General features: G+C 37.4%; 1 protein-coding gene across 4 annotated transcripts in view; it reads right to left on the minus strand.

The window, feature by feature from the left end:
• The window catches only part of TEC (tec protein tyrosine kinase), a 146,390-nt gene that overhangs the window by 104,231 nt on the left and 29,046 nt on the right, over positions 1 to 13,113 (minus strand). Inside the window, exon 1 of one of the 4 annotated variants that reach the window (XM_070458020.1) lies at positions 10,969 to 11,071. The exons of 2 other annotated variants lie outside the window; for them this stretch is intronic. In XM_070458020.1, the coding sequence (XP_070314121.1) occupies positions 10,969 to 10,998 (30 nt within the window). In that variant the 5' untranslated portion in view covers positions 10,999 to 11,071. Of the gene's footprint in view, positions 1 to 10,968; positions 11,072 to 13,113 lie in introns of those variants that run through there. One more of the 4 variants, XM_070458019.1, reaches the window with a different exon arrangement.

Below are 13,113 nucleotides of genomic sequence, written 5' to 3' on the forward strand. Positions count from 1 at the left end.
ACAGGAGATTCACAGTTAAGTATTCGAGAGAGAAGCAAAAGTTGTCTTAACATAAAAACTACTCATTGATCAACTGACCACATAGGCTCCAAATATTCCTTCCACATTACTAGGTTCTGCTTCCTTGTGGGTCATTTTCTCTCACTAAATGAGGGAATGCAACAGTCACCAACATCAAATATTCAAAAGACGAAGGTTTTCAAAAAGTCAATAAGGAAAATAATGTTGCAGAATTGTTCCCATCACACTTAATGTCACTGGTAAATGATCTTGCAGTTAGCTAGTAAAAATAAAATAAAACTCACAACACTGTAAAGCAACTATACCCCAATAAAGATTAACTAATTAAATGCACTGAAAAAAAACAATAAAATAACACAAGTATCAAAAATGACTTACACTTCAGAAAGAGAAATATAAATATCGTATACTGACACACATATATGGAATCTGAAGAGATGGCACTGATGAATTTATTTTCAGGGCAGCAGAAGAAAAATAGACATAGAGAACAGACCTATGGACGGTGGGAGGAGAGGAGGGAGAAGAGGGATCAGCAAGCTGATTCTTGCTGATGTATACCAGGAAACCAAAAAATTCTATAAAGCAACTATCCTTCAATTAACAATTTTTTTAAATGACTTACACTTAAAATACTAAAATACACTGCCTCAGATGGCTTTTTGCTCCCTTCCCCACTTGTAACCCCGTGCCCTACTCATCCTTCCCTTCTTTCCGGATGTAGGGCTAGAGATAATATTTCCCAGCCTTGGCAGCGAGCTGTGGCCATCTAACTTAAAGCCAAAGGGATGTGTGCAGACATAATATGTAGACCAGCTTCAACTTAAAGACAGGTCACTCTCCCCAGATTTAGAGCACTGGCCACCTTCTCAACAGGTGGAAAGTACACGTGGCAGACACAACTTTATGCATTCAACACATGACCGCAGGGAGTAAGGGGAAGAAAAAGGAACCAAGTCCTTGAATAACTTCATGGATCAGAGCTGCCGAATCAGCCCAGACTTGCTACCCTACTTTGTAAGGGATTAACACACTTCTGTCAGATTTTCGAAATATGCCATACGATGGTTTCTTTGTTATAGTGACTTAACCTTAATCTACCTTGAGATACACCCTTGCAAAACCTGATAAAGCTTGCTAATGCTTTCCCCAAAAAGGGCCCTCTTTAGATCTGTGCTGACAAATGCAAATGCAAAGGCAAGGAAGCAAAAAATCTTTATCATGCATTTTCATCAGAAAAATAATTTCAAGAAAACTAATAGTTGATTCCCTCTTTGTTCAAAAAGTTAAAAATTATAATCTAAATGGTACCATATATGAGATAAAATAAAACACATACTCACTTTATTTTTCATGATAAAGTCTGAATCATAGTGGGTTTTTTGTTTGTTTACTACTTACTATGAAATGTAAGTGGATTCACTTTAAGTAACAATATTTTGGCACTAGTTCTCCTCGAATGAGGGAATTTCTGATACACAAAAAATATTTCTCTTTCTGCTTCTTGCAAATTCAGAAGGAAACAATAACAAGTGAAAACAAGGCATGAATAACAAATTTCTCAAGTAGGTCAACTGATTTTCAGCAACTTTTACTAGGAGAAAACATGCAAGTAATTTGGAAATTATATATAAAATAATCTATACCAAAATATGTTCCTTGAATACATTAATCTAGACTGTTTTTAATTTGAAACATTCATCGAGGCCAACATATTATTTTCCTATTGTTATCAAAACAGGAATAAAGAATTCAAGTCATTATTGCATTCAGTTGTTTTTACAGAAAAGTAAGCTTCTTTAACAAAAAATTACAAGAACAAAAACAGTGAGACTAAGGAGAAGTCAAAAGCCTTTTTAAAAGTCTTAAGAGATATCTCTTAAATATGTGAGACAACGCTAACAACTTGACCACTAACTGTATATTGGTGATATTTAAGTTTGTGGTTAAGATTTATTTGATAACAAAATAGTGCTAGGTCGTTTTGTAATTTTTTGGTATGACAATGCTACTGTGATTCTATTTTTAAGAGTTATCTTTTAGAGATACATACTGAAATTTTGCAGACAAAATACTGTCTGTGATTTGCTTCATAATCTGGTAAAGGGGATATGGGGGTATAGACAAAATAAAACGGTTCATGAGTTGATAACTGTGGAAGCTGACTGAGGCACACAGGAGTTCATTACACTTTATTTTTGTCTGTGTTTGAAATTTGTCATGATAAAAACATCTGAAATATATTTAAAGGAACAGCATGGTTTTCTACGTCCCTGTCATCCAACCCTTTGGAAGTGATAAGAAAGAGTACATAAAAAGATTAAAAAAAGGAAGAGAAGGGGGTGGGGGAAAAGACAGTCAAAAAAAAGTAGAAAAAGGTGGGCAGGCTCTCCTTCGAGGATATTATTACCACGCTATCCAGCTCATCATAGAAGCTCCTCCAGTGATCCCAATGATTCCTTGGGTCAGCAAAGGCTCATGATAATACAATGTGATACCATTTCTTCACTGACAAACAGAAGTATGTGGTTTCCAGGGCCAAAAATAAAACCACAGTCTATGTAACGTTTGTCCTGTTATAACTCCTCTTCTTCTGTTTCCTTTCCTTTCCCCCGTTCAAATTTCATGAAAGCAGAAGTTAGCTTTTTAAGCCTAAAGCCATTAACAAAGCACCAAAGCACAGAGGACAGTCAAATAAAGTGAGTATATCTGAATTGTAGCCTTTTTTAAAAGAATCATTAGAAAGTTCACCAAAGGTGAGCATCACAACTGAAACTACAAAGCATGCTAAGACAAGGAGGCGAATTTGACCAGAGAAGTATTTACCCTTAATTTTAAGGCTTGTGGAGCTCAGTTAAAGATGAATTTCCCAAATGAAATGCCAGCTGTTATATACCTGATCTCTAAAAGCATAAAATTAAACACCCAGGAATACCAATTCCATAGAAAACATTCTTTTTTCTTTTTATTTTTTTATTGAAGGAGAAACATTCTTATACTTCACTTGCAACAATTAAAAACTGTAAACTACATTCGAAAAGTATCATGAATATCAGCCATGGTCTAATTACTGCAGAAAATGTCCACTGACTTTCATTTATGGGATTATAATTAGCACACAATATTATCTTAGTTTCAGGTATACACCAGTGATTCAATATTTTTATACATTATGACATGATCACCATAAAAGTCTAGTTATTATCTGTCAGCATACAAACTTATTACAGTATTAGTGACTATATTCCTTGTGCTGTATGCTACTTTCCCATGTCTTACTTGTTTTATAGTCGGAAGATTGAACCTCCTCACCCTCTTCACCCATCCTTCCACCCGCCTCCCCTCTGGCAACCACCAGTTTGTTTTCTGTATCTGAGTCTGTTTCCATTTTATTTTTCTTTGTTCATTTGTTTTGTTTTTTTAGATTCCAAATAAAAATAATATAGTATGTGCTTTTCTCTGTCTGATCTATTTCACTTATTTCACTTAGACCTGGAAGGTAACCAGGTCCATCCATGTTGCTGCAAATGGCAAGATCTCATTCTTTTTTATAGCCAAGTAGCATTCCATTGTGTGTATATATACCACATCTTCTTTACCCATTCATCTATCAATGAACATTTAGGGTGCTCGCATAACTTAGCTATTATAAATAATGCTTCAATGAAGACTTACAGGTATATGTCTTTTTGAGTTAGTGTTTTTGTTTTCCTCAGATAAAGACCCAGAAGTGGAACTGTTGGATCATTTGGTAGCTCTATTTTTAACTCTTTGAGGAAACTCCATACAGTTTTCTATAGTAGCTGCACCGATTTACATTCCCACCAACACAGCACAGGGGTTCCCTTCCCTCAACATTTGTTGTTTCCTCTTTTTGATAAGCGCCGATCTCACAGGGCGAGGTGATGCCTCGCAATGATTTTGATCTGCATGTCCCTGGTGGTCAGTGACCATGGAGCAGCTTTCCCTACGCCTTATTTGTGTATCTTCTTTGGGGAAACGTCTATTCCGGTCCTCTGCCCATATTTTAATTGGGGCTTTTGTTTGTTTTTTGATGCTGAGTTGTAGGAGTTCTTTGGATATCAACCCCTGATCAAATATACAATTTACAAATATCTTCTCCCATTCAGTGGGTTGTCTTTTTGTTTTGTTGGCTTCATCAAAGATTTAGTTTGATGTAGTCCCATTTGTTTATTTTTGCTTTTGTGGCCCTAGCAGCATATTAAAAAAATATTACTAAGATTGGCATAAAAAATATTACTGCCTATGTGTTCTAGAAGTTTTGTGATTTCAGGTCTTATATTCAAGTCTTTAATCCACTTTATTTTTTAGTATGGTGTAAGAAAAGCAATATACATAAATCTGCTGCATTTCTATATACTAATAACAAACTATCAGAAAGAGAAATAAAGCAAACAATGCCCTTTACAATTGGAATAAATTTAACTGATGAGATGAAAGACCTATACTCTGAAAACTCCTAAGACACTGAGGAAAGAAACTGAAAACAAGACAAATAAATGGAAAGATATACCATGCTCATAGACTGGAAGAATCAATATCATTCAGATGTGCTACCCAAAGCAACCTATAGATTCAATGTAATCCATATCAAAATACCAATGTCATTTTTCATAGAACTAAAACAAATAATCCTGAATTTGTTTGGAATCACATGCATGCTTAGTCGCTTCAGTACAAGTCTTTGCGACCCTGTGCTCCTCTGTCCGCCAGGCTCCTCTGTCCATGGGATTCTCTAAGCAAGAATACTGGAGTAAGCTGCCATTTCTTCCTTCAAAGGATCTTCCCGACTGAGGGATCAAACACTAGTCTCCTACATCTCCTGCACTGGCAGGGCAGGTTCTTCACCACTAGCACCAACTGGAAAGTTGGAACCACAAATGACCCCAAATAAACAAAACAATGTTAAGAGAGAAGAACAAAGCTGGGCTATAACACTCCCTGATTTCAAACTGTACTACAAACTTCCAGTGCTGTAATCAAAACTGTATGGCACTGACACAAAAAGATACATCGATCAGCAGAGCAGAATAGAGAGCCCCTAATAACCCTACACTCACAGAGTCAATTAAGCTACAGCAAATAGGCAAGCACATACAATGGAAGAAAAGACAATCTCTTCGGTAAGTGGTGTTGGGGGGATCCCCTGGTGGCTCAGTGGTAGAGAATCTACCTGCCAATGCAGGAGACAAGAGTTCAGTCTCTGATCTGAGAAGATCCCTCATGCCATGTGGAACAACTAAGGCCGGGCACCACAGCTATTGAGCCTGTGCCCTAGGGCCCAGGAGCTGTTAACTACTGGGCCCACGTGCCACAACTACTGAAGTCGGGCACCCGAAAGCCTGGGCTCAGCAACGGCAGCCATCACAATGAGAAGCCCACACCCCGTAACAAGAGAGTCGTCTCTGCTCCCCACAACTCGAGAAAAGCCCATGTAGTAACCAAGACCCAGCACAGCCAAAAATAAATACACGAAATTATTTTTCCAGGAAGAAAAGAAGAAAAATAAATAAATAAACGGTGTTGGGAAAACTTGATAGCTACACACAAAAGAACGGAACCAGACCTTTCTCATCCACACTCTCCCTAATGAAGTAAATTGATAACTTACTTCCCTGCTCTTGGCTCTACCCATCACTGCCATTGTCTGAACCACTTATGACACGTAATATCGCTGTTTCTAAAAACAGATGCAAATTCACTGACACTCCTCCTATGGAATTTGAGTGGGATTTTGATTCCTTCAACTAATAGAGTACAGAGAGGAATACTGGGTAATCTGTGAGGCTAGGCCAGAAAAGGCCAAGTAGCTTCTGTCTTGTGTTTTCAGACTTATTCTTGGGACAGTCTTACGTGGAACCTAGCTACCATAATGAGATAAGCTCCTGCCAAATAGACAAGTCACATACAGGTGTTTCAGTGCAGAATTCCTGCTGAGCCCAGCCTTCAAATCATCCCAGCCCAGGAGCCTGAGACATATGACTGAGAAAACCCTCAGATGATTCCAGCTCTAAGCTGTCCAAGTTGCTCCAAGCTATCAAAAGTTTTCCAAGATAAGAGCATCAGATACTGTGAAGTAGACATTCCCACTGTGCCCCAGTCCAATACTTAGCCTACAGAATCCACGAGTGTAATAAAGTGGTTGTGATTTTGTGCTGGTAAGTTTAAGGTGGTTAGTTACACAGCAACACATAATTAGGACATATAACTAATATACTTTATCATTCCTGTTCATCTCATTCTCATTTCATTCATCTCTAATCCCTGTCAACCCTCTTCCTCCCCTTAAATGTTTCCTCTTCTTAACTCATCCATCTTTTCTCCATGTTCAGTTGATAAAGTAATCTGTCCACAATAATAATTTCAGACATTCATATATGATCATTCATCCTGGCATTTATTACAAAGCCACAATGTATGAGAACTATGCAGGAGGCACTGAGGTTACAAACATTAGCAAGACAAGATCTCTGCTCTAGGCAGGCACAGGGAAAAGTGATTTAAAAACAAAGAGCTACAATGCAATTTGTTGAGGGCCATACAAGTGACATGGACAGAGTTTTTTGGAATACCAATACACTCTAAAAATCACTAACATGTGATCACTAAAGAGGAACAACTACCCCTCTTCAAAATATGGTGGACCACTTCAATGAGGATATTACAGAATTACAATTAAATTAAGTGTAACTTCATGAAATTACAGAATTAAAAATATGTTTCCATGGGGGGGAAAGATTTATTCAATACACATACTACAAATCTTGGGAAAGAAACAAGGCCATTCTGGGTGTTAAAGAATTGAGAAATGGTTTCATGGAACTTCCAGAATTTTGACAGACAGCTAGATGTACACCAAAACATGAATAAAAGTATTAATAGATGTTAATATTCTGGTCTGTATAATCACCTCTACATATAACAGATATGAAAATGTTCTTATCGAGTTGCTTGATTTTAATCTGAATCATAAACAGGAAAGAAAAGTTTAAAATGGCATGTGTTCACTCTCATTTTCAGAAGTTATGTACTGGCTCTCCATCATGAGATTTACTTTTGCATGTTTTGTTAGTGAAGGAAAGAAGTTAAAAAGAAAAGCAGCAGTCTTGGTTACAGAAGAATGACTCTTTTAACTACATATGTCCTTCACTTTACAGACCAAATGCATTCCAAGTATATGGCTGAAATTAAAATTTAACTAGAGTAACATGTCTGTTTGAATTCAATTACAGAATTAAAAACACATTTCCATGGGGAGAAAGATTTATTTAATGCACATACTACAAATCTTTGGAAAGAAACAAGGCCATTCTGGGTGTTAAAGAATTGAGAAATGGTTTCATGGAACTTCCAGAATTTGTCAACAGCTTGAATTGAAATTTAGTAGTTACAGAACTTTCACTTCATCATCATCCTACTATTTTCAACTACTTTCTCCAAAACAAAGTTTCCCCCACATAAGCATTCCCTAACCATAGAAAGGAGAAGGCAATGGCACCCCACTCCAGTACTCTTACCTGGAAAATCCTATGGGCAGAGGAGCCTGGTAGGCTGCAGTCCATGGGGTCGCTAAGAATTGGACACGACTGAGCGACTTCACTTTCACTTTTCACTTTCATGCACTGGAGAAGGAAATGGCAATCCACTCCAGTGTTCTTGCCTGGAGAATCCCAGGGACGGGAGAGCCTGGTGGGCTGCCGTCTATAGGGTCGCACAGAGTTGGACACGACTGAAGTGACTTAGCAGTAGCAACCATACAAAGATTCTGAAGCTAGATACTTCTCCTTTTGGGGTGATATCCAAGCGTTAAATCTTAACGTCATGTTTTGCCAACAGATGGTTGCATATTTCAGTGCAACTGAAAATTTCATTTGAAAAATTATATTCTATTAAATAAACTGATGCCCAATTTTTTTTCCAGTGCTGTGTGAAATTGTAAAAATCAACTTGACATAAATAAGAAATACTGGGACTTCCCTGGTGGTCCAGTGGTTAAGAATCTGTCTTCCAATGCAGGGGATGTGGGTTCTATCCCTGGTCAGGGAACTAAGATCCCATACACTACAGGAAAACAAAGCCCTCATTCCATAGCCCTTGAGCCCCTGCATCTTTGAGCCTGCACACCACAACATGAGATGTGCATGCACCATAGCAAGAAGCCCTTGCACTGTGACTAGAGAGAGCCCAGGTACTGCAATGAAGAACCTGTGTACCACAGTGAAGACTCACCACAGCCAAAATTTTAAAAAAGCAATTCTCATATTTAGATAGCCACAACAGAATAAATTAGTTGATATCTATGTATGTGTGTATACATATGTTGGAGACGGAAACGGCAGCCCACTCCAGTATTCTTACCTGGGAAATCCCGTGGACAGAGGAGCCCAGTAGGCTGCAGTCCATGGGGTCGTAAAGAGTCAGGCACGGTTGAGCCCATGGTGCATACATACGCTACACAGATACATAAATCTCCATTCCAGTCCACAGCAATTTCTCAGACGCATACTACCAAGTGTTTCCCCCACCCTGAATAATACTCTGTCTTAACAAAAAATCAAGCAAAACAAAGCATAATATTTGGCAGGATCCAGCAACCCGTACACTGCCTGAAATACAACAGGTATTCAGTAAGTACTTGATAGCTCAACAATTTCACTCTATTTAAGCCTTAGTGGTATTTACCTCAGAAGCCAAACCACAAAAGTAACAGAAGTATCTACTTCAGATCCTTCACCATTTTTAGTTTCTCTTGTTGTCACTGGACAGACTTGCAGGAAAAATCTTTTTCAAAAGTACATCTATCTGTGTTGCAAATCATCGGGGTCTTTTTCTCTTAATCATAAATCAACAAAAAACTAACAGGATCTTTCCATCCTCTAAGATGTTCCTGAGGATTAAGTTTGACCTATGCAAGAGGTTCTTTTTCCTGACGGGGTTGGCAGCTCAGAGCTTACTCAACGGAGTCTCACCCATCTCTGACGTTGGGAAATCACGGTGTTTCCTCCCAGCTCTCCTGCTCTGTCTCTTGGATGTGGTGGGTCTTTGCCCGTCACTATTCTGAATCCCTTGTTACAATATAAAAGTGAGCCTCACGGTGTAGAAGAATCTTCTCTGCCCTCAGCTGACAATACAACTGAAAGCAAAACTCACAAACTCTAACGTCCTATGACATTATCTCTAAGATTAATGCCTTGAAGCTGAGGAGCTCTAATGTCATCAGTCCTAAAATTCTATGTAGCTCAACATTTTGGAAACCCACTTGTTCCCTATATTATCACCATATTAAACACAGGAAATTCAATCATCTAGAAGGCAAGCCTGTATCTTTTAATATATTTAATATGTCCCCTGACGGAGCTGTAGAAGATATAAACAATGGTTCTTTACACATTATCCTAAAGATTTCTTTCCCTATGTCACCCTCCGTCACCTTATTTTGCCAATTACTTACATTAGAACTCCTGGTTTAAGCAGAATGATTTAGTAGAAGGAACATAACCTTTTTTCTGTTGGAATACAGTTCATTTACAAGACTGTCTTAGTTTCAGGTGAACAGGAAAGTGATTCACTTATACATATACATATATGTAGTCTTTTTTCATATTCTTTTCCAATACAGGTTATTACAAGATATTGCATACAGCTCCCTGTACTATATGGCATGGCCTCATTTTTATCTATTTTATATACAGTATTGATAGTTTGCATCTGCTAATTTCAAACTCCTAACTTATACCTCTCCCACCTTCTTTCCCCTTTGGTAATCATAAGTTTGTCTTCTACATATGTGAGCCAGTTTCTGTTTTGTAAATAAGATCATTTGTGTCATATTTTAGATTCCACATATAAGTGATATCATATGATATTTGTCTTTGTCTGACTTACTTCACTTAGTATGATAATCTCTAGGTCCATCCATGTTGCTGCAAATGGCATTATTTCATTCTTTTTACGGCTGAGTAATATTCCATTGTATATACATCCCATCTCTTCTTTATCCATTCATGTGTCAATGGGCATATATGTTACTTTCACAGCTTGGCTATTGTTAACTAGTGCTGCTATGAACATTGGGATGCACATATACTTTTTACTAGAGTTTTCTCCAGATACATGCCCAGTAGTGGGATTGCTGGATCATATGGTGATTCTATTTTTAGTTTTTTAAGAAACCTCCATACTACTTTCCATGGCGGCTGTACCAATTTACGTTCCCACCAACAGTGTAGGAGGTTTCCCTTTTCTTCACATTCTCCCTAGCACTTAATGTTTGTGGACTTTTTAATGATGGACATTCTGACTACTGTGAGATAAGTAGTTTTGATTTGCATTTCCCAGATAATTAGTGATATTAAGCCTCTTCTCATGTGCCTTGGACCACCTGTATGTCTTCTCTGGAGAAATGTCTATTTAGGTCTTCCGCCCATTTTTAGATTGGGTTGTTTGGTTTTTTGTTATTGAATTGCCTTGGCTGTTCATATTATTTTGGAAATTAAGCCCTTATCAGTCACATTGTTTGTAAATATTTTCTCCCAGTCTATAGGCTGTCTTTTCATTTTGTTTATGGTTTCTTTCACTGCACAAAAGCTTATACGTTTGATTAGTTCCCATTTATTTATTTTTGCTTCTATTTCTATTGTCTTGGGAGACCGACCTAAGAAGACATTGCTACACTTTACTTCAGAGAATGTTCTGCCTACAGGAACCTGAACTTTTGAGTCTGACTGACCTGGCTCTAAGTCTTAGCTTTGCCATTTATTACCTGTATAACTTCATACAAGTTACTTAACTCTTCTGACACTATTCCCTTACCTTCATAATGAGGATAATGGTACCAATCTTAATGGAGTAACATGAGGTATAAATCAGAAAAAATGCACATAAAGTTTCTTATACATAGCAAATAGCCAGTTCATTTTGCCATACCTTTGTTTTGAACTGATTACATGTCTTCATATTCAACAACTGTTAACTGAGTATCTGCTAAGTGCCAGATATGCTATCAGGTTCTGGGAATAAAGCAGAAGACATAGCCAATAAGGTATCCACAACCTAGGAGAAAGGACATATATAACGGAAAGTAAAAATGTCATTAACCATGTGGTAAGTGCTACGTCACAGATGGATACAAGCTTCAGCTCTGCCCAAAGATAGGAGGTAGAAAGATAATCAGAGAAGATGATGTCTGAGCTGGGGTAAGGGCTGAGTTAGTCATCACCCATGGAAGATGGTCGAACAAGGGCCCCACTAAATGCAAGGCAAGTTTAAAGTTTAAAGGCAAGTTTAAAGAAAAACAGTAAACACAACTTCCATTAACTTAAACATATTCTATTTCAATAATTCTTTCTCCCCTCCATTTCTACCCAAATACACACACATACTCCCAAAGGAGAGAATGGTATTTCCACTATCAAAAAGATATCAAAATCCAAACTGATTCTTTTCCAGCCTTGTATTCATTTGTTCATTCATTTTTCAACCAAATAATTTGCTTAAAATCCACTCTACATCTAACACTGTGAGAGGGTTACAACAGCACAATGGAAAACACAGGCCCCACCTTCTTCGAGCTCACACTCCAGCAGAGTTTCTGTCTAAAGCTCTAAAGAGCCCTCTCCTGAACATCCTTTTCAAGTGCCATACAGAGGGCTGTGATGTTTACAGCTTATTCATATTCAAGTTATCTGTTTACAGAAAATGAGAGCTGGGCACTCCAATAATTAGAATCGTCGGGTCCAAACCTCTCTACCGATAATTCAGAGTACACAAAAGCTGAGTTGACAAATACTACTTCCCTCTCTTTGTTCATTAATGCTATTATTATTATCTTAATTTTTAAAACTAACAACTCGCTGTAGCTATTTTTAAGAACTCTAGATTAAAATTATGTTTTTAAAAATGTCATTCAAATGTAAAGTTTCATACACACAAACTCACAGTCCCTCAGCTTTTAAAACTGCACCCCCACTCAGAATTTAATTTCATTAAATGAGTTAATACACAGAAAGCACTCAGAGGAGCACATGTACTTAAGTGTCATGTGTTTGCTCTTAGTCTTTCCATTTTAGTTTCTGTAGTGTTACTATTATCACTAAGAAATTAAAATGCACAGAAGTCCCATAGTAAGTCCAAGTGCCATTTTATAAATAAATAAAGAAAAGAGAATGTAACCAATATAATACTAATACCTTTCAGAATAGAAATCTGTGTCCTTACTCTCAGACTTTTATAGTAAAAGTCTGACTACATTAGATAGCTGATGAACTACACTAACAATTTTATTTTTACTGATTTACAATTTATACCTTGTGTACATTCAGAGAGAAACAGAGACACCTTACAATAAAAATACATAAACAATAGCAGCACTATTCACAACAGCCAAGACATGGAAACGACCTAAATGCCCATCAACAGATGAACGGATAAAGGAGATGTGGTACATTACTCAGCCATAAAAAAAAAATGAAATAATGCCATCTGCAGCAACATGAAGCAACACAGATGAACCTAGACATTATCATACTAAGTAAAATAGAAAGACAAATAACATGATTATCACTTATATGTGGAATCTAAAACATGATACAAGTGAACTTATCTGTGAAACAGAAACAGACTCACAGACATAGAGAACAGACTTGTGATAGACAAAGGGGAGTGGTGTGGAGGGAGGGATGGATTGGGGGTTTGGGATCAGCAGATGCAAACTATCATATACAGAATGGATAAACAACAAGGTCCTAGTGTATAGCACAAGGAACTATATTCAATATCAGGTAATAAGCCACAATGGAAAGGATATGAAGAAGAATATATGTATACATGTATAACTGAATCACTCTGCTGTACAGAAGAAATTAACACAACATTGTAAATCAACTATATTTCAATAAAGTGAATTTTTAAAAACTACACAAACATGGGAATTTCCTGGAGGCCTAGTGGTTAGGACTCCATGCTTTCACTGCCAAGGGCCCAGTTCCATCCCTGGTCAGGAACCTAAGATCCACAAGTCATATGGCTCCACCAAAAAAGAAAAAGAAAGAAACATGAACAAAATTTAACCAA

The sequence above is a fragment of the Odocoileus virginianus genome, chromosome 29 (assembly GCF_023699985.2).
Source record: "Odocoileus virginianus isolate 20LAN1187 ecotype Illinois chromosome 29, Ovbor_1.2, whole genome shotgun sequence".
Classification (NCBI taxonomy): domain Eukaryota; kingdom Metazoa; phylum Chordata; class Mammalia; order Artiodactyla; family Cervidae; genus Odocoileus; species Odocoileus virginianus.